The sequence below is a fragment of the Bombus impatiens genome, unplaced genomic scaffold (assembly GCF_000188095.3).
Source record: "Bombus impatiens unplaced genomic scaffold, BIMP_2.2 scf_0852, whole genome shotgun sequence".
Taxonomy (NCBI): Eukaryota; Metazoa; Arthropoda; class Insecta; order Hymenoptera; family Apidae; genus Bombus; species Bombus impatiens.
In genome coordinates this window covers 256,033-278,946 of record NT_177271.1, presented here as the reverse complement: position 1 = coordinate 278,946, position 22,914 = coordinate 256,033, and the positions used below count along the sequence as shown (strand labels likewise).

At 28.1% G+C, this 22,914-nt stretch overlaps 2 protein-coding genes across 4 annotated transcripts; both read left to right on the top strand.

Annotated features, from left to right (window-relative positions):
- Positions 1 to 132: 132 nt before the first annotated feature.
- LOC105681376 (ras-related protein Rab-34) lies at positions 133 to 3,172 on the top strand. Its single transcript, XM_012390748.3, has 7 exons — positions 133 to 607; positions 996 to 1,162; positions 1,233 to 1,334; positions 1,441 to 1,505; positions 1,589 to 1,719; positions 2,038 to 2,245; positions 2,523 to 3,172. Exons 1-7 carry the CDS (start codon positions 548 to 550, stop codon positions 2,591 to 2,593), a joined length of 804 nt encoding a protein of 267 aa, XP_012246171.1. The 5' UTR covers positions 133 to 547; the 3' UTR covers positions 2,594 to 3,172.
- Positions 3,005 to 22,346, top strand: LOC100747022 (NADPH--cytochrome P450 reductase). 3 transcript variants are annotated; one of them, XM_012390718.2, is made up of 11 exons: positions 3,005 to 3,280; positions 17,316 to 17,524; positions 17,907 to 18,099; positions 18,542 to 18,691; positions 19,639 to 19,763; positions 19,960 to 20,148; positions 20,224 to 20,462; positions 20,540 to 20,871; positions 21,103 to 21,364; positions 21,459 to 21,687; positions 21,809 to 22,331. In XM_012390718.2, the coding sequence occupies exons 2-11, from the start codon at positions 17,349 to 17,351 to the stop codon at positions 21,951 to 21,953; spliced, it is 2,040 nt and encodes a 679-aa protein (XP_012246141.1). In that variant the 5' UTR covers positions 3,005 to 3,280; positions 17,316 to 17,348; the 3' UTR covers positions 21,954 to 22,331. The 3 variants fall into 3 exon arrangements, with proteins under 3 accessions (XP_012246141.1, XP_012246140.1, XP_012246143.1); XM_012390717.3 differs by lacking the exon at positions 3,005 to 3,280 and adding an exon at positions 10,180 to 10,368 and having other exon boundaries at positions 21,809 to 22,346; XM_012390720.3 differs by lacking the exons at positions 3,005 to 3,280; positions 17,316 to 17,524; positions 17,907 to 18,099; positions 18,542 to 18,691 and adding an exon at positions 19,171 to 19,373 and having other exon boundaries at positions 21,809 to 22,346.
- The last annotated feature ends 568 nt before the right edge of the window (positions 22,347 to 22,914 follow it).

The window sequence follows — 22,914 nt, the reverse complement described above, 5'->3', positions numbered from 1 at the left end:
GTACGTTTCGAAACATTCCATGTTCAATTATAATAGTAAAATATTTGTATTTTATAATTTACGCAAAAAAAAATATTTTAACACGATAATGCAATTTAATAAAAAAAAAATATTTGCACATACATTTTACATTTTGGTATTGGTATTTTAGATAACTTTTACTTATCGAAAACTTATGAGAAAAATTTTATTTTAATTCTAGAATATGTAATTGATTTGTAGCAGAGTAAATTAGATGGTACACACCTGCCGTAGCAACCAATGTTTTCATTTAGTTCAAAATTACTTATGTTAGCAATGGGTAGGCAACATATAACACGCAAATGCTTCTCTAGTTCTTACTGTATAAATATATATTTAAACATAGCATAAATATTAAACATATGAAGTCTTCAAATGTGTATTATACTCATGTTTCAAAGTGAAATTATATAAATAAAATATAATATAATAATTTATAAATATATATTGTAAATATAAAAGGCTGTACAATTGTATATATTTGCATTACAATATAAGAAATATTGAGCAGTATACAGTGTAAATAATGTTAGAAACACGTTCAGCTATTTACAAAATGATTGAAGTGGCACGTGATGATAGGCAGGTATGACTTAAAAATTTTGTTCTTATACGAGTATAATTTTTAATGAAAAATAATGAACAATTCATAACTTTATAGTTATACTATTGATAAGCATTTTTAAATCAGACTTAGTATGTCAATTGCTGCCGGACATCCGGTGGAAATTAAATTCAAATCAAATTCAAAATTCGATTCAGTAATTTTATCGATTAATATTTTTCTTCAAAACATAATAATTATGAAAATAGGGAATAAGAAGCAATTACGTTTCTTTATTTTAGATTAAAACATTTAAAAATATATTTAGATATTTAATAATAAGTTTATTTCTAATTTCAGTCACATATACTGCTAAAAAGTTAAATTTTGAGATAAATGTACCAAATAATAAAATAAAAACGTTTTCTAGGTTAATAATTGGCCACCACCGTTTTCATCTGATATGACGAAATATAATGAAAGAGATTTTGATCCAATTGTTAGACGTTCATGCAAAACGAAACGCGTATCTTTGAAAATTGCAAAAGCAATTGTAATTGGCGATGTTTCGGTTGGAAAATCATGTCTAGTAAATCGGTAATATACCACAATATCTATTTTTACTTTACATGAAGAAAAAGTAAACATAACATTGTTTGCTTTCCAGATTTTGCCACAAAATATTTGACAATAACTATAAAGCAACAATCGGTGTTGATTTTGAAGTAGAAAGGTTTGATATTCTGGGTGTACCTTTTCATTTACAAATGTGCGTTCATTTCGCGTTTCAACATATTTTATTATTTAATTTCACAATATTGATAATAAATATTATGTTAAAAAATAGAAATTTATTATTTGTTTACTTATTTCAGATGGGATACTGCGGGGCAAGAAAGATTTAAATCCATCGCTGCATCTTATTACAGAAGTGCAAATGGTATAAAAAAATTTGTTGTTATGAATGTGTAGTAAAATATAAAAATTGTATCAAAGTTTTATGTTATAAATATTGTATTTTAGTAATCATGGTTGTTTTTGACTTGGCCAACTTAATATCTTTGGGACACTGTCAACAATGGTTAAATGAAGCTGCTCAAAGTAACACGGAGCCATATTACATATTCTTAATAGGCACAAAACGAGATTTACTGGTAAATCACGCAGAATTTATTTATTTATTTATTATTTATATGATAAATTTATTTATCATATATAAAAATCGAAAATAAATTTTAAGGAAATAGTTAAATTTCTAATGCATTAGATGATTAACTAAATTAGCAAAAAAAAGACCTTTAAATTTTTGTATAGGATATTAATTAAAAATTGTATTAATTATACAATAATCTACAATAATTTAATACAGTAGCTTTATTTAATATTACTTTAATTACAATAATTACGAAATACTTAAATTATGTTGTTATCATTGATTGACTATAACTACAAAATAAAATAAATGTTTTTAGTCCAATCAGGTATATACAATAATGGAAAAACGAGCGGCTGAAGTAGCGCGGAGAATGAAAGCTGAGTTTTGGGCTGTTTCCGCTAGAACTGGAGACGGTGTATCAGAATTATTCACAAGAGCGACCGTATTATCTTTTCATGCCATGATTCTACATGAGTTACAAAATATGAAGCCGGAATCAATTAACATTGGTTCCGATTTAATAAGTACGTAGCACTATAGCTATAAAATAGATAGAAATATTTTGCGAAATTATGAATATTCGTTATATATCTAAAATGTTATTATTATATTTAATTATAATATATTATTATATCTAAAATGTTTTAATACCTTACGACATTAAACAATCTTTTCTTAAACCATTAAATCTGGTTATCAGCTGTTTACTATTTAAAATTAATTTGATTTGGATTGTATTAATTTTTTATTTCTAATTTTTACTCATTCAATTAAAAATGATAAAATACGTTTATATTTCAGCTTTAAATGATCAACGAGAAAGGATTAAAACAAGGAAAAGAAGAAATACTTGTTTCGATTGTTCAACGTGAATGATATTTCTCAGAAATTTATTAACCACTAAAACTTGCTCATGAACAATAGTATCAGGTACTAAGATTTTAATTGAAACAAAGTAATATATATGTGGTAGATATATCTGCAATATGTAATTCATACTGTTAATTTATATCGTGTATGGATATTCTGAGTAATTTTGCATGTTCATATTTCTAAAAAATGCATAAAAATCCAAAAAATAATAAATCATAAAAATAATAATCAGTCTAATTATCAAAAATAGATTTATTATCGTAACGTTGTTCAAATACCCCGCGCGTGAAACAATCTTCCGGCTACGTAACGTGTATGGACTCCATCCGGCAGTCTTTCTTTCTTACTCGCACTTGTCTGTCTTTCTCGAGATCGGATTTACTCGGAAAAAGTACGTTCTTTACTGATAGACTCGGTAGATAGAGTTGGCGATAATATTAGACGAAAGAAATCGCTTCATGTGTTCGATGTCGACGTGTCTGGCACGCGCACGTCTGCACGTATATGAATTTCGATCAGTGGTGAATCCAGTGCAGTTAGAATTGTCTTTCCGCGAGTGTAACGGATCAAGCGAAGAACCGAATTGACAAAAAAGTGTCATCACATGGTCATTGCATACCTTCCCTGAAAGAGATCGGACAGAAATTTTCAATCAAAATCTCCTTGGTTCGAAGACAATTCCTCAGGTAAGTGTTATGTTGCATTCCAACAGGTGGTAGTTACTCGTATACATTATATATACGTGCGTGAAGATCATCGATCGAGGAAATGCGTAAAAAAAAGTTCGTGGAATGTAATAACGGTAATTTCTCGGCATTGCTTCTTGCTTTTCTTTTATGAAATATATAGTATATTTTCCTTACTTGTAAGTATACATATATATCTTCATGAAATAAAAATCAGTTTTCAATAAGATGTATAGTCATTGATATAATTTTAGTTAATTCTCGAAAATGTATATGTTACAGTTATTTCTATCATTACTATATGTATTTGTGTACGGATATGTTATTTTAATTATTAACTCTATTTAATTTGAATTGTTACTTCTAATTATTTATTATTAAATTGATTATGTTATATATAAAAATGTTTGGAGTTAAATATTCTTTTTGTTATGAGTAATTATGAATTAAATATTTATATTTATTATAATATTTATTTTATGCATTTTCATAAATCGTGTTCAGAAACTCGTTTCCTACATTGATTTCTATAAAATTAAATAATTTTTTATATATACCAAAAGTTCTTATTTTTTCATAAAACAATACAAATTTATTCTACGAGGAAAAATGAGAAAAAAAATGTTACGAATATTAGAATGGATCGATTTTTCCATATTTTGAAATGCACTGCAATTGTTTAAGCCTCGAATTCGCTAATGTTTGCGGCACTAGATTTTTATTTGTGGAGAATTTTAAAGAATAATGTTTATGCACAATAAAAATTAATACGCATCTGGAATTAACAAAGAATTCGTAATGTATTCAGCGAAAATGGAGGAGATTAACATGTAATTAATTCAATTTTTGCATTTCAATACCTTGAAGTCAAACTAACACAAATGTATCATTTATCAAACAACTAGTTTTTCCTTATAATTTTTCACTTGATATATGGTAATTTTTCATTTGTTCTATTAGGATTAACTATATAATTATTCACTATTCATAACTTTTTATTGATAACGCTATAGTGACTTTATATTGTAAATTAAAAATTGAAAATATAGTATATGTTATACATATTATCTTAATACATATATTTTACAATCTGCGATTCTTTTATATAATCGGTAATTGATAGCGTCATCATATCAGTCAGATACAAATTTCTTAAGATAGTATTACTTGCTTAAGATATTTAAAAAATAGCACAGCTCTTTTCATGCCTCTCTTCACTTTATCAAGAGGATAAAGTATATTTTCGGCATAATCGAAATAAATAATATATATTTTTGTTTTTGAGTTACTTCTTATAGTACAATATTATATCATTCTAACTCTTTACATTCATAAAACTTCAATAGATCAAACGATATCAAAATTCCAGTTATTTTAAACTAACTTGTGTAGTTAAGGAAAAATATAAATTCACAATACTATAAAATCTGATTTATTCATTAAAGGTTTTGTAATTTATGATGTAATTTTATTTTAGATTTTTCTGTCAATCGTTAAATTTTTGTCATTCTTTTTAGAAACTCACTACGGGTAATTTGTATTGATACGTAATTATAGATAATAGTGAACAAAGTATGTTTTAACTTTTTCGGTAGGACAGTGCAAAAGACTTAGGTATATGTAGACTTTTATGATTGTATGCATTTTAAATTTACGTGCGTCATGTGTTATAATAACAAAGTAGATAGAAGGCATAAGCATATATTGAAATGAGTTTCAAAAACTGCTTATAAAACGATTTTATGACAGTTGATTTATAGGATGTTTCTGTTTTCGGTAAGCAATATTTACTTACTGTTTTGCCGACGTTGTTTATTCTGTATCAACATGACAAGTTATGTTTTGTACGTTAAATTCTTATAATATTTCGTCCGTGATGTTTGCTATATTATAATAAAAATATACTATACACAAACGTTTCTACAAGTAATATTATATAATTTTTACTGCATAGAAATATATCAATGGGGAACATTTCCGAAAAAGGGAAACTTGATTTCTTAAAATTAAAAGATATTAAGTTAAAATTAAGACTCGATATCGCTATCAATCTTGTAGATATCACTGTCAGGTACAACAGTTTTAATACTAATTTTCCATAATTCTTGAAATTTCACGATACAGTATAGTAATTTTTGTAATATACTCAGTCACGATTAAAAGTATTCGCATAGACTAGCTTATCTTGTTGCAGGAAATAGTATATTTGTATTTATATTACTGTAAATTATATATATCTTATTATGAATTGTATAAATAAAATACAATTTCACATACATAGAATGACAACGTAGATGAAACAAAATTAACGGTTATATGCTTTAACGGTATTTCCGTTAAATGTTTATACATCACAAACAACTGTATATCTAATATCTCTATCGAAATGGTCTTGACATAATTTTGAAAGACATGGAATTTGTACATCAATTATAAACAATGACAAATATACATATGAATATATACATATGACATATATACAAATGAATATTGCTTCGATTTTTCTTTATTATATACAGTGACTCAAAAAATCGTTTGAACATTAACTATGAGAAACTTTTACAACTATGCATATCATATACGCCATACGAGGTTTTTGAGGATTTATAATAAGGTGAGGATAATAAGTGGTAAAATTTAATGCAGAAATATACGTCGTAAAAAATTTATGTACAGTACAGATTATCATTCTATAAGTTTATCAATACAGATAATTATGATAGATATTTTATAAATTGACAGTGACGCATTTTAGGGAATTTGAGCGATTCTCATTCGTAAAGTATGTATAAATTATACGTACAAATAAAAAAATAGATAAAAATATTATATCTTTAGAACAATTAAAAACATTGAAACCCAATAATATGTTATTTTTGAAAACGGTTGTAAATAAAACTTAAAATGACATTGAGAACAATCGTTATTCGGTAAAAAAGTATTACTTCTTGGTGTAAAAGTAATATGTAGAATACGTATTAGATAAACGTATTAGTAAACAAAAATTCGTCCCGGTTAATGATTTAATGATAATATTAAAAACAATTATAATATGAAGTTACAATACGAAAGGAGACAATGCAATTAGGGAAAGGTATTATCATGACGTTAATAAGTTTTCTACGAACGTAATTCATTTCACGTAATAAGCCAACGCAATTTTTCAGTTAATCTGTGATTTAGGATGATATTCGAAATATGTTTCCAGGGAGTACATTATATATTTATATAAGCATGATGAAACGTAATGAGAAGTTTTTTTACCTTACAATTATCCAGTTCTTGTTTTTATCTACGGTTCATGTTGAATAATACAGTCATTTAAGTGACAGTAAAATCTTACCATTGTCTTATTGATATTAGGTAGCGAGTAACAGGTGCCATCGAAATTTCTATAGATAAAATCAAGCAATGAATGAATTAATAATCAATCTCATAAAAAAGTTGATTAAAACCTCATAGTTATATTTTTACAGTGAAAATAAAGAAAATGAAATCATATATGATATAAACAAATAAAATTATGAAATAAATGTTGTTCAGGAAGCTATATACATTAGTAAAGTGTGTATTAATGTCCGAGCAAATGCTATTTAACACATAACTTATTCAGTTGAAAACGGACAAAGTTACATATCCATCTATAAAACGCTTATTATATATACTTAACAACTACATCTAGCAATTAACAATCAATAAAATTGTCTAAAATTGCTATAATGATTTTGGAACTTAGAATACTGCTTATCAATTTTTCACTGTAGCCCAAACAGATACTTTCAAATATTTATACAATGGAGCTTCAATATGAAATATATTTCATAACTTAGGAGTTTCCGATCTGTTTTGATTCGCTATCTTCTTTTATAATAGCCAAATAATCTTCGATCTCTTTTCCTAAATATAGAATAAAAACATTTTTAACAAAATATGGCAATCTAGCTCCATTTATTACAGCAACGTAGTCCTATTAAAATAAAGAAGCGCTAAAATTGTCAAAAGAGTTACGATTTCAAAGATTTGAAGAAACAATGTCAAGAAGACATTCTCGACCTTACATTTATACCACACGTATTATGTAAGCATTTCAAAGTCGTCCTTTGCTAGATCATAGTCGCAGTTCATCACTAGTTAAAGAATCTCGATTGAGCAATCTTCGAATGAACTTCGCTATGAAGAAGGCCAATGTTTAGTCTTATTAATTCTATCAAAATGTTCACTGTTCAGTCGTTCATAGTTAATCTATTCTAATGTTGGACGACACAGATGACAATCGCTGTTGTAATGACTTGCGTTGCATACGTATCGAATTCTGTATGCAAACCGGATTAAAGTAACATGTTACGTAGGTCATAAATAATCAACATTATCGCAGGTTGATTACGAATTATCTTCTTTATTTGCTTCATCCTTTGATTTTCTGTAATGTATAAATCGTTTAACGAATATTATTAAACGCTTGCTTATTGGTATGAATAATAATAAATAATATTAATATAAATGCAGGCGATCAATAAATAATAAGTAACTCGAAAAATAAATTAAGAAAAATGAAGAAAAACATGATAACTCACGTCTAAAAATAGGAAGATACTAATATAAATAAATAAAACATCCTATATTCTTTAACCGTGAACAAGGAGAAAGAGAAAGTACATACTTCTTCCTTGGAATACATAATGATCAATGATAAGGATTGAACAAAGTCGAGTTATCACTTAATGATCCAGGAAATTATTCCTATAATTTTAAATAGAGCTTGTTTCATTAATAGTCGCTACCGAGCGTCGTATAATGGAACATCAAACTATATTTACCAGTGAAATTTTTACAACGGCAACGATTCAGTTTTCTTGTTACCTTTCACTTTCTCCGGCGAGATAAATTTATGCATGTCGTTCGTTTATGTTGTTGAATTTTTACCGCGTTAATACTTTCGCAAAATACTGGTATCTCAGCTTTCTACTTTTTCGTCACGAGATCGATAAGGCTATCAATTTACAAATACATACATGCATTATTACCGTAATGCTCGATCAATTGTCATTCGAGGAATTATGTTTGTTTCATAGTTAGGTTAGGTTGCTCAGTGCATACAAATTTTGTATTTATATATGTTCATAATAATTTTCATTTTATCAATTTTAATTATGATCTTTTATTTTATACGTTTAGATTTGGGTTACATTACTGCATGATTTTCTTTGTAGTAGTGTCATTGACATTAATTTGGTAGATCATTTCGTTGTCATACAAATGATACAGTTTGCAGAATTGAATTAATATCAGTGAAATTGGAATGGAATAATTTCGCTTGAATCTATTGATTAATTATAAAACACTAAATCAACTATTAACTGGTATTTAATAATGCTCTTATTTAAAAGCAGAAAATTAATCACAAAACATAGAACATGTGTTAAGTATTTTATCATGAATTATACAATGTAACGATATACGCGTAGTCGATGGAGGTTAGTAGATAAATTCGCTTTGTTCTCAGAAACAAATATCAATGTAATTGCATATATTTGATATATAATTAAAATTTTCCTTCTCGACCAACTGTCTTATCAACGAACATAATATAAAACAATGGTATATTATATATATTACATATTGCATTATACATTTATGTATGTATATTATTTTTATATATCGTTGACCCACTTTGTATCGTTGCTTAACGAGAAAGCTTTTTTTTATATTCGAAAGTTGTTGAATAACATTTACCAAAGTATATTTCTATTTCGCTAATATCATTTGCCGTTTTCAATCTCAAGGTCGAACATAGAGTTTTCATACTTATTCTAACTTAAGTAACCTAAAAAAACGCAGCCTCATTTTTAAATAACAGTTAAAATATTATTCAATGATAAGAATCTTATTTTGGGGGAATTTCAGAGGGTAGTGGACCTGTTAGAAATAAAAGTGGGGAAACGGGGAAAAATCTGCCGTCATGCTGCAAGAAAACGAACTGTCTAGTCTATCGATAACATTTTCACGCGCGTTACGTAAGCGTTTTCAAATAAACTCGATTTAAATCTTATGACGAGAAATTTAAATACTATGTGAAGAAAACGACAACAGAACAGCAATTAGATGCACGAACGTGTTACGATCGAACATTATTAAAGTGTATATAATACGAAAATGTAAGTACATACACACGTATTGTGTCGCTGTGTCTGTACCCAATGTGCTATTCACGTAGATTCGTGTACAAATACTATACAGGGTGTTTCAGACAATTGGTAAACGATGTCTTTAACGCATTCGGTGCTAATATAACAATGTGATTATTATATGATATTTACACTGAAAGTATAACTATACAAAACAAAGCTGAGATAAGACAACACTGTGCTCGAAGCAATTATAGATAAGACTGCATATGTAAGTATTTGGATATTTTTCAATCATTCCAAGATCTTAACAACAAGTCGCTTAATTTAAGTGTTCCCGTGGAAGCAATTTTTATCCACCTTAATTATTCTTTTTTTATTTATACTAATTAATATCAACTACTTATTTTTTATTAATGTCTAGTAATTGCGTATGATTGCCTGAAATAAGATCAAAGATGAAAATTAGAATTGAAATTAATTTAATTAATTTAAAAAAAATCATGTTAATCTATTAAAATGTCTTTCTATTAAATATTAATATGTTTTCTATTAAAAAAATAGAAAAATAAATTAACGTGGTTTATTTAAAGTATATTTTATGTCTGAATGTTTAAATATTTATGCGCATTGGACATGCTCGATAATATATGTATCATACATGTACCATGCGATAACAAAAAATACCAATTGCGAGGGACACTCTGTAGATACATATACATCCTACAAACACAAACTCGGTCGACAATGACTCGCTGATTTTTCGTTTCGTCCTGCTTGTGCATCAGTTCAGCGTGTCTCGATCGTGTTGGCAGTTACGTGTTCGTTGTGGCGTGAGCATGTTGTGTCGTCTCGAAACGGGCCGTGCATGATCGTCGCGTTGAGAACTCGCTCTAGTTTAATAACTTCTCCTATTTATCGATACGAGGCATCGCGACGTCTTTTGGAAGCATGGATTTACCGGTAAGCGCATGAACATTGTCTATTTACTATTTTCCTGCTCATTTAGTTAGCCTTAATTTGAAATGTTATATCCTGCCAGTCGATTTTTATATATTTATGCAAAATTTAATGGCGCAGAGACGGATTAAATGCGTATTAAATCTTCATAAATGTAGCAAATTTGTATAAAAATCCGCAGTCTAGTTATCTCTATAGCTATCTGAATGACCTAAGTTCGCAAGCGATCTCTCGTGAAATTAACGATTATCTTTTTTTCTATAGCTCGCTTGCATCTGGATGAGTTTTAAAGTTAGAATGAGAAGCATTGAGTGCGCGTGAGATACAGAAAAAACTTCTTTAGTATGCTAGGGATATAACCATAACTTTGTTCAGTCGAGTGGAAAAATCTTTTTCAGTCGAATTAAGATTTTACAAACATTTTATTAGGCAAAATAAAAAATGTTATGAATTTGGAAACATCAACCACTTAAAAGTTCATTTCGAAATATGATAAGCTTCCTTATTTATTGTTATGATAAACACGAATTAATAATGAGAAGTATACACGGTGAACTTGAGATTATCTTTAAGTTTCCTTGTAGACCTGCATTATTTTTATATTTATCTATATATCTTTCTATTTAAGTAAATAGACTTGAGGATGATTGTAATTAGAATATAGGAGTATAAAATGAACAAAATCTTTGTATCCACTACATAAGGTCGCAATAACAGAAAGAAGATAAACAATTATTATTATTACTATGTATTATTATTATTAGATCCAACAAGAAGTATGTTACAGTTAAATATTTGCAATATAATTTAAAAGAAATATTTCATAATTTCCTTTTTTAATATTTCATATTAACTGCATTAACTATATTTTACAACAAGTATTTCTAGCCATCTGTTATTTATATTAGCGTATTGTAATTTTCATCAAATGTTCTCACATGCGTTTAGTGTTTATTAATATTGATAAACAGTATGATAATAATTTTTTAAGCACCAGCAGATGCTTTCAGAGTCGTTTTTTGTTAACGGCATACATTAGCTGATACTTATGACTATTAATTTTATTTTATAATAAAAAATTGTACAACGGTGTTAAAGTCGAAACAAAAAACATTGCAAAAAAATGAAACGATTGAAATAGATGATGCTGTGATATGCTCGTTCTTTATGTATGACAAGTTAACCATTTTGAAGCTTTCAATTTTTTTATTCGTTTAATTTCTGATGATACTAATCCAATTGTGATTTTAAATCTGAAACTTTGACTGATATTTAATAATTAATAATAATTTTAGTTATTACGTTTCGACAAGATTATTAATTTTCTTCTTTGTGTTGTTAAACTTTATTGCTGTTTTTACGGAATTGATCCTCTGTAAATAAATTAGGATGTCTGTCGCATTTAATTATTAAAATACTATAGACAATATTGTTTTAAATTAAAACGTACTTGTGTACTCTTTTATTAACTTAGCATTAAATGGATAATATTTAAAATTGCGTGTAAATTAACGAAGTAGTATATTATTTATAACGTCTTGATTAATATAAAAAATATTTTTAACCAACAATACAGATCTTTGTTCGATACAACACAAGTTAGTACATAATATAGATAATAAAATAAATGACAAGTAAATAATAAAGATAATACGTTCTTTTTAGAACATATTATCTTAAATAATTAAATAAAGAGAATTAGTAATGCTTCCAAAAGTAAGGATAAGATAATCTAATTAAAAATGAATCCTGATCATAATATTTGTTTTTATTATAGCGTTTACAATAGCGCTGCAACAAAGACATTCAACGAGACGATAAAGTGGAAAAATGTCTGTCTTATTGGTCTATTCTGCTATTCTTTAAGGTGAATCACGTAACCTATTACGCGAGCCAATATCTCGGTAACTGTTCAATTGCAGACGTGCAAATAGCAGCTGTAGGAAGACGATACTTAGACAAACGACATTTTTACACACACACATATACACACCAATTGTCATAAATCTTCTCAATTCTCTTTTATGCTACGGGAGATTAGTTTTTCGTATGGTAGTCGAGTCGATTTATATAAATAATATGTAACCTTGGTAACAGTTCGTTTTACAATTTATTTAGCTTTTATGGTTAAACACCATTCAACTAAATGTTATGTTGAAATTACTTACAATTTTATCTGCTAAATTAATGAATATTTTTATTTTATTATAGCGAGCTCTTTCGTGACCTGATTAAAACAATATTACGAGTGAAAGCATTAACTATAATTATTGCTGAGTTAAGCTCTGACATGCTTCCGTATGAGACAGCATATATATGTAATTCCTCATTGGAAGCAATATTGAAACTGCACACAACTAATATTTAAAACTTTTATCTTCTAAATTTTCTTATCGGAGAATGATTACACTAATATTACAAAAATATTCTTATCGTTTATTAAATTAAATAAAATTATGACTAGTCAGTTATGATATTTCGATTTCAGCAACAAGGGTACTTGATTCTTCTGCACAAAAAGCAGTATGATTAACTTTACAATCTAAAAGATGTTTATCCAATGTAATGGACAATTTCTTTCATGTGACAGCGAATCATCACAATATTGATCTAAATACAATCATTTATCAGTAAATTACAAACCGAACAAATCTATCATTACCTGATAAAAATCTTTGATATTATTTCTTTTTTTAAGATTGTTTTAACGATATCAGGGGAAAACAATAAAGTGATCCGAGGTCATTTTCATCTATACGAATAGAATTTTTAATTATGTCAAGTGACTGTAATGATACTATTACGTTCGAACGGTTTTGATAGGCGAATTCAGTTGACGAATGTAGTTTTTATTTGCCGAATTGCTATTATGAAAATTGATGAAATTATTACATAACATTTGTTGTAATACATAACATAAAATAAAATAACAAAATAGTTCAGGGAGGATAAAATAAAATAATATTAAATAATCTATACAAACTGAAGCGTATAGTTTGGGAATTTTACAATAAATTCAACTTTTCGAAATTACTCCAGATTTTTTGGAATCTTGAATACCAAAAAAAAAGTTGGATTTAAATGTCGAGTGAGTCACAAGGAAATTTGTATGCATATCATAAATAATTTCCATAAATAAAGATTACTGGGAAAAGACGTGATATTGGAAGAAATATATTTTATCTATGTAAATCATTATTATTGTTCTTATCTTGTATGAGGTCACTTTTAATATAGAAAAACAAGTTCCATCTGCATAAAAAGTAGTAACAAAGACTTTTAACTATAAATCATCTTAATAAATATAATTTTAAAGTATAAATTATTTTAACAAGAATGTAATTTTTTGTTCAGTGTGTTATCCTATATACATGTGTGCGATACCATTTTGGAGAAACTGGAAAAGAAACATATACGTAGAAATAATTTTAATACCATTCACAGAAGTAATTGAAGATGATAATTTTATTTATCAAAATGACAACGCTGCGGTTCACGCATTGAGACACGCCTATCGATTAGAAAAAATTTACAAAATTTGATTTTATCAATTTTTGATGTAATTCGATAAAAATGGCAATTACACAAACTTGTTATTTAAATTTTATTTTATCTATTTAAAAAGCGTGTAGCTTTATAGAAATTTTATATTTTGTTTCCTGTTAAATTACATTTTAACGTGTGTGTGTGTGCCTGCGTGTAAACGTCACTTCTATTGTTGTTACCGCAATCGAGATGTGTATTTCTCTTCTATTTGTTCCCAAAATGGTATCGTACGCAAACTCGTTGTTAAAATGGAATAATTATAAGGTTTCACCAAAACATATAGCTGCTTTATCGACATTTCGGGAAACGGTATTGAAATACGTGGATAAAAAAGTTCAATTGCGTAAATTCATATTTTTTCAAGTACGTATCTAATCAAAAAAATTTTTTGCTATCATACGACTAACTATATTATGACGCAAAAAGTTCGTAGGTCGAATCAATGAATTTCTGACGCAAACTACGCGAATATATCTGAATACAATACAATACTGATTAGAAAAAATATCTTTACTGGGTAAAATTGTTCTGACGGATATCGTTATTCGTAGAAGGATCTGTTGTAACAAATAGATGTTAGGTTATCGCTAAATATGACGATATAATGAGTTCATTACCATTACAATTATGTCAGGAATCTTTTTCAGAAGCAAAACAAGCACTGAAATAGAAATAAAATTGTTAATATCATGTTAGATAATCTTTGTCTTAAATTTTTAAACATAAGAGCAACATCGTTACTTTAAAAAAATCCTTTTCATTAGATCCACTGATGATATAATCGCTGTAATCATGTGATAGTCTGATATTGTTATCAGATACATTGATACATGGTTTATTACTGCGCTACTTACGTTCTGTTTGCTGAGTCATTAATATGATACATTTTGGTAAATTTGCACGATTTTTCCCTTGTAAATTTGCTTCAAATTTAAATTGCCATTATTCTCAAGGTTTTTCAGTCTTTCTTTCAGTTTGCACGTCTCAAAAGTTTATCTGATAACTCTTTCAATCACTGTCACATTTTTAACATTTTGTACATAAATACATTTTATGTGAATAATATTTTGTGTTCGCGCGAACAAAACGTTCCATTTATTCACGCAAATACACGAAGGGATTAGAAGAGAAACGGGCGATGTCAAGTTTTAAGAGTTTATCAATAAACGGAAATTTATTTTTCAATATATGTAATATAACAATCTCATATTTCCTCGTAGATATTATATCAGAATAATTTAACTTTATTCCTCGTTTTATTCTACATCATTTTCAACTTTTACGTGTAATTCATACATTGTAATTGAAAAGTACGTTGTATACCTAAATTTATTATGTAACTACTGTAAAACTCGAAAAATGTTTATTCAAATTAATGCGATATATCCAGTGGTAAAGAGCATGTGAAACTCGAAATTCGTTAAAATTGATATTTCCCTTTTTCCTTGATGGTCCCTTCGTATGTATTATTTATAAGAGACAAATATAATTTATGCAGGTAGTCACGTAGATAGCACGGAAGATTGATGACCTAGATGTTGAACGGTGTCCTCGGCAAAATTATAATTGTCAAATTCCAGCAATACGAAAATGCTTACTCATCTCGATTACAACAGAACCGAAGCCGAACTGATTCAAGGGAACGCTTACACGTGTCATTCTGTTAATGATTCACTTGGAACCAATTGTTAGATAAATCAGACTTCGTTCCTTCGATATTTATGCTTCTTTTTTCACTTTTTATTAAAAATCTCATATGAATGTTTTTTTCATAGCACGGTTATAATATTCAGATATTATTCAGATATTTGAGAATGTCATGAAATGCTAAATTGCTTAACACTGACTATCACGCCGAAATTACATGTTTCGCTCAGGATGCCACGGGAATGTTTTTATTATTCAAAACACATCTTCCCGAATGGACCGTTTATCTTATTGGGGGTCACGGCTAACCACCGTGGCGTCTTGGTAACAGTTAATAGCGACATATTATAATAAGGTTCCGTTTATTTCAACAGACCATTCACATTCATTATTTCATCGTAAGCAAAACGTGCAGAATATATTGTTGAAACGTGTAGAAGATATTAGTAAACAGTATTTGCTCATTCATTTGTTCTTATATATATATAATAGTAAGGTATGCACACACTTCTAACTTCAATTATATGATTAAAAAGCAGCATTTACGATCATTTTCTAAGGTGTGTTTATAATAATATTCGTAGATGACCCCTGAAATATATGGCAAACACAGTGCACCGTTAGATGCAAGATTTGTTCTCATTTTTTTTTTATTGATGTTCTAATAAAAATGTTTAATTGTTCAATGGGGCACTTCTTATTTCAAAGTACCTGCTATTTATCGGTTATATTCAAAATGCCCTAACTGTCAATTTTCATACAATTTTTACAATTGTAAGAAGTTCAAGGTCCGCTCCAGACACCAATGACCTCCGTGGCATCACAGGAGAAACCGTGGCCAGTCATATACAGGGTGGTTGATAACTGGTGGTACAAGCGGAAAGGGGTTCATTCTACGCGAAAAAAGAAGTCGAAAAGGGGGTGATTCTACGCGAAAAAAGAAGTCGAAAACATAGAATAAAAATTTTTCGTTCGAGGCTTCGTTTTCGAGAAAATCGACTTTGAATTTTCGCTCGGTACGCGTGCACTTTATCGCGTCTCGTTATAACGGATCTCATTGTAGATTTTTAAAAAATTAAAAAAAAATTTTATTCTATATTTTCGACTTCTTTTTTCGCGTAGAATCACCCCCTTTCCTCTTGTACCACCAGTTACCAACCACCCTGTATGATCAATATGGCAGTCAAAGTGTTAGTGTATCATTTTATTTGACTGTATGCTATTTTGAAGTAATTACGCAGTGAGTTTCAGTATCTAGGAATAAATAAATCCAAGTGATAAATTTACTACGTGTTGTATATTACTGCAGTCGTTAGCGATAAATGCAACTAGATTATATTTTTGAATTAGATTACATTTTTCTAACTTTAACGCCAATTTATTAAGCGACTCTATAAGTTAAATGAGACTTATTAAACTATGACCTAAAGGGATCCCAAAATATGTAAATTTCAGTTATAGTAAAATATTAGCCACAAAGATATCATAAAATATACCAAATATCCATGAATACATATAGAAACATTGTCACCTTTCTAGAAGAAATTTTATGGATTATTTCAATCTGTTCAAAGTTAATAACTCGTTGTATATCTAAAGAATATTAATTTTTCAGTCAATATTTCAAAATGTATGGATTTCCCCGGAATAATAAAATATCAAATAAAATCTTGATTACTTGTTTAATATTAATAGAGCCAATTAGTTAACTAACTAAATTATGATAATTAATGTGACAATTTCTTGTATTGTTTCAGACTGCAGGCGCGCTACACCCAAAAGCAATAAGAATGGCAGGTTCTCCGGTGCTGGAGATGGAGGACAAGACAGAGGTTCTCGAGGAACCACTCTTCAACACACTCGACATCATACTGCTCACTGCCCTTTTATTGGCTGCACTATGGTGGTTGATGCGCAGAAACAAACAAGAAGAATACACGGCCATCTCGAAATCCTATTCCATTCAGTAATAATGAATTATTATTACTAATATCATTAACATATTGATTGACACAGTGAATATCGGTGACCCGCGTTGTTAAATTTTTTCGAATAATTAAAACAAGATAAATATTATGGACTAAACATTTTTGAGTAGTTTTGCATTAATTAAATGTCATGGTATAGTATATTTAAACCTATTACAGCTCGCAAAGAAAAATCTATAAAATTCGGATGACACTCGACCATATGTTAATATAATCATATATATAACTATAAATATGTACAATACTATAAATGCAGTATGTAGTATCTTTCATATAACATGGGAGATACGTTCTGCATTATGCGATTTCCCTGTTATAGAGGACCTATGGCGGAATGTTATAATAAATTTTTTGTTACAGGCCAACTATGTTCCCTGCGGTACAAACATCAGAAAATTCATTCATAAAAAAGCTGAAGGCTTCCGGTAGAAGTTTAGTAGTATTTTACGGTAGTCAAACCGGAACCGGTGAAGAATTTGCCGGTAGACTGGCCAAAGAAGGCATCCGATATAAAATGAAAGGCATGGTGGCTGATCCTGAAGAATGTGATATGGTACTGATTTATTTGTTAAGACAGAAACACAAACTACTAATCTTAATCTTTGTTTCATTTAAGAAGTAGTATTTTCTTTTATCAGATTAATTAATTTCAATAAAAATTGATTATATAGTTAGAACATTAAATTAAATTTCGTAGAAAATTGATTAATTTCATTTATATTTAATATTCAGTTATTTTTATCACACCTAATATTCATTGATATTTTGATTTACGTAATTTAAATTATACCTTAATTCCAATAAATATTTGATTGTCATTAGAATTTATCGACATAAATTCGATAATAAAATTCAAGTATGAAATAAATAAACCAATAATAATATGTAGTAGAATTCAAGTATAAATTAAGTAAATCAAAAGGGAAATTACTTTGATGCTTCGTTATTTTATTCACTTATTCGTGATCTTAAATAATTGTAATTTATTATAACAGGAAGAGTTAATACACTTGAAAACAATTCCAAACAGTTTGGCAGTATTTTGCTTAGCTACATATGGAGAGGGTGATCCTACGGACAATGCTATGGAATTCGTTGATTGGCTAAAAAATGGAGATGCTGATTTGAATGGATTAAATTATGCCGTAAGTATTTTATATCTGATATTGAAGTTGAAATTATAATTATATGGTTTTAGTATTACATATAGATATGTAATAACATTTAATCTTAAAAATACATTTTTAAAATTATAATACAATCGTGCAAATGTATGCGTATTTGTAATGATAATTTAAAATAACAAATAAAATATAGTATGATGCAAAAGTAAATTAGAACTTATTTTCGTGTTGTTAGATGGCGTTGTATATCTTTTCACATGGTTATAACATTAGAGTAATACAAGATCAGAGTACTGTTATACTGTTCGTTTGTATTGAGCATTGCATTAAATATTATAATAATCTATGTTACATTATAAATAATATCATCAATTACTTTCCTTTATGATGAAATTTTCATTTATGTAACAATAATGGAATATTACATAAGTACTTCATAGCAGTCACATGTGCAGCTACATAGATAGCATTTATTAACGTGTGATAGTGTTCTTTATTGTGAAAAAATAATTCTTTATTATAATTATTACGGTTATAATAGCAGCAGAACTTTTAGTAAATTGTAAAACATTCCTCGAAAAACATTCTGACAATGAACGTAAAAAAGTTCGACAAATTCTTCCAAGCGATGATGAAGCATTATAGATGCAACAGCGCTACCCAACGGCGCTTTTCAATGTTAGTTTTAGCGCCAACGTCTGAGGTACATGAACTAATATTTAGAAATTTGTCTACCGATGTTTATATTTTTACAATTAAATTTTGTAAACATATTTTATTAAAATTTATCATATATTTATTCATGTCTCATTATAATAAAATTTTTAAATATTTTATATAACACATTCGTAATATATATATACAATATTTCTATGATAAGTATTCAAATATTTTCGTCGATTACTGCATAAAGTATAAAAAGTATACATTCATTTATTATTTATCATTCTTTTCGCTTTATTTTGCAGGTATTTGGTCTTGGAAATAAAACATATGAACATTACAATGAGGTAGCTATATATGTCGATCATAGATTAGAGCAACTTGGTGCTACGCGCGTCTTCGAACTTGGTTTGGGAGATGACGATGCTAAGTAAGTTTATAGAGATACCAAAAACAGTTTCATATCTCAAATGTTAAAGTTACTTGTATAAAGTTATACAAGATAACCCCAAAATAAAATATATAAAGTTATAATATATATATATATATATATATATATATATATATACAATAAATATATGTATATACATACAATAAATAATAATATATAAAATAAATAATTATAGTATAGAAGATGATTTCATCACATGGAAGGACAAGTTCTGGCCAGCAGTTTGTGACTTCTTTGGAATCGAAGGTACGGGTGAAGATGTTAGCATTAGACAATACAAGCTGACTGAACACGTTGACATACCACCTGAACGCATTTACACTGGTGAAATAGCTCGTCTTCACTCACTTAAGAATCAAAGAGCGTATGTTTAATTTATCTTTTTGTAAATATATCGAGATCATAAAAATATTTATCTAACTTAATTTAATTTCTATAGACCTTTTGATGCAAAGAATCCTTATTTAGCTCCAGTACACGAAAACCGTGAACTTCATGGTCCAACTTCAGAAAGATCATGTAGGCATATAGAATTTTATATAGAGGGATCAAAAATGCGATATGAAGCTGGTGATCATTTAGCAGTATACCCTGTAAATAATGCAGAACTAGTAAATAAAATTGGAGAAAAGTGTGGTGTACATCTAGACACAGTGTTCACTCTTACAAATACAGATGGTAAATTAGAAATCAACTAAATATAAATTTAATTAATATTAGTGTCTTTATAATGTGAATTTTTTTATATATTACAGAGGAATCTACAAAGAAGCATCCATTCCCTTGTCCATGTTCTTACAGAACTGCATTGACACATTACTTAGATATTACTAGTAATCCACGCACCCATGTTCTTAAGGAATTAGCGGAATATTGCAGTGATCCAAACGACAAAGAAAAATTAAGATTAATGGCGTTAACCAGCGCAGAAGGCAAAGCTGCATATCAGCAATGGGTAGTTCAAGAAAATAGAAATATTGTACATATTTTGGAAGACATTCCTAGTTTAAAGCCTGCCTTAGATCATCTTTGTGAACTTTTACCAAGATTGCAATGTCGATATTATTCGATTTCCTCTTCTCCCAAGGTATGTTGGAATTATTTTGCAGCAAGTTACTGCATAAACTTGAATTTGAATTTGAAATGAACATTGAATAATATAAACAATATTACATAACATTAAATTATTAAATATAGTAAAATAATAAGATTGTATAATTTATATAAAAAGTACAGTTCTTAATTTTTTGTTCTCTATTATTGTAATTAAATAAGACTTGTTAGGGAGTTCTAAAACAATTTCTTGATTAATTTTCAGCTATACACAACATCAGTCCATATTACTGCAGTTGTAGTGGAATACAAAACACCTACAGGTAGAGTTAACAAAGGTGTAACAACTAGTTGGTTAAAGGAAAAGCATCCTTCAGATCCACCATGTTATGTTCCTATTTTTGTGCGAAAATCTCAGTTTCGTTTACCAACCCGACCGTCGATTCCAATAATCATGGTTGGTCCAGGTACTGGTATAGCACCATTCAGAGCATTTATACAAGAACGTGATTTTGCCAGAAAGGAAGGTAAATACAATACAAAAAAAAGTTACGTTAAGTTTATCTGTATTTCTTTAAATAAATCGTAAATTAAATAAATGTATTATTTTTAATCTTTTAGGAAAAGAAGTTGGAGATACTATTTTATATTTTGGATGTAGAAAAAAAGATGAAGATTTTCTTTACAGAAAAGAACTTGAGGAGTATGTAAAGAGTGGTACTCTAATTTTACATACTGCATTTAGTAGAGAGCAGGCTCAAAAAATATATGTTACACACTTATTGGAAAAGAATAAAGAAGAATTGTGGAGAGTTATTGGTGAACAAAATGGGCATATCTATGTGTGTGGGTTAGTATAATATCATATTAACAAAAATATTTGCAATATATATATGTACACATATTTTTTTATTGTGTAATAATTCGTGATATATATTCATAAAATATATGTATATTTGTTTGTATTTTAGAGATGCAAAAAATATGGCACGTGATGTACACAATATTTTATTAAAAGTTGTAATGGAAAAAGGAAAAATGTCAGAATCAGATGCTGCAGATTACATCAAGAAAATGGATTCACAGAAACGTTACTCGAGTGATGTATGGAGTTGAATGAGGGTATTTAATTTATGATGTCACGAATATTTATAACTTAAATTGTTAAAATTTTTTTTAAATATGCCTTTATGAGAAAGGTTAACGATAATCATCTTCGTGCAATTGTACGATATACATATAATCGCTTAAAGTACTAATTGATAATTGTATACATCAAAATCATACAAGCACTAATTGTATTTATTATACATAAGTAGTTAACGTATTTGTATAAAAAAATCTATTCTATATCACAATGTTAAATAATTGCAGCGTTAACATTTTTCTGGGACTCGTTAAGAGTGCAATAACAAATTTAAAATATAATTTTACATTTAACGTGCGTAATACCTGTATAATACTACAAAGTAATAAATATTGGTACAGAAGAGACACGAGATGATAAACCAAATTATTTTATTATGTAATATTAATGATGTAATAATGATATATACAAAGTGAAATATTCACCAAATGTTACAATATTTTTATTAAAAAGAAAAAGGAATTATTAAAGCAGCTATTGCGATTAAAAATACATAGCCTTTATACTTTTGAGACATTGTACAAAAGAATTATATATATAAATATATTTTCCTATATTGGAATGGAAGTGATAAATATATGCCATTTTAAAAAATTCATCATTTTATATTTCCTAAAAATAACCTATTGCTAAATATCTGCCTTATTTATTATTATGTGAAAAAGCTTCTTAGAACAAAGTGACAGTATTTCAAGGTAATCACCATTTTTTAAATAAAATCCTATGTTTATTTTTCGATATCCTTGTAGAACATGAAAGAACAAATTCAATGATCACATTGTTTAATCCCTTATTCTTTAATACCTTAATAATCATATTGTTTCCATCATTCAATCTTAAGATATTTGCGACTGAAGTGTAGATGTGCAATATTTAATTATGTTCAATCGATAGGTAGCAAAATTAAGAAATCCAAATTATTCGGTTGCT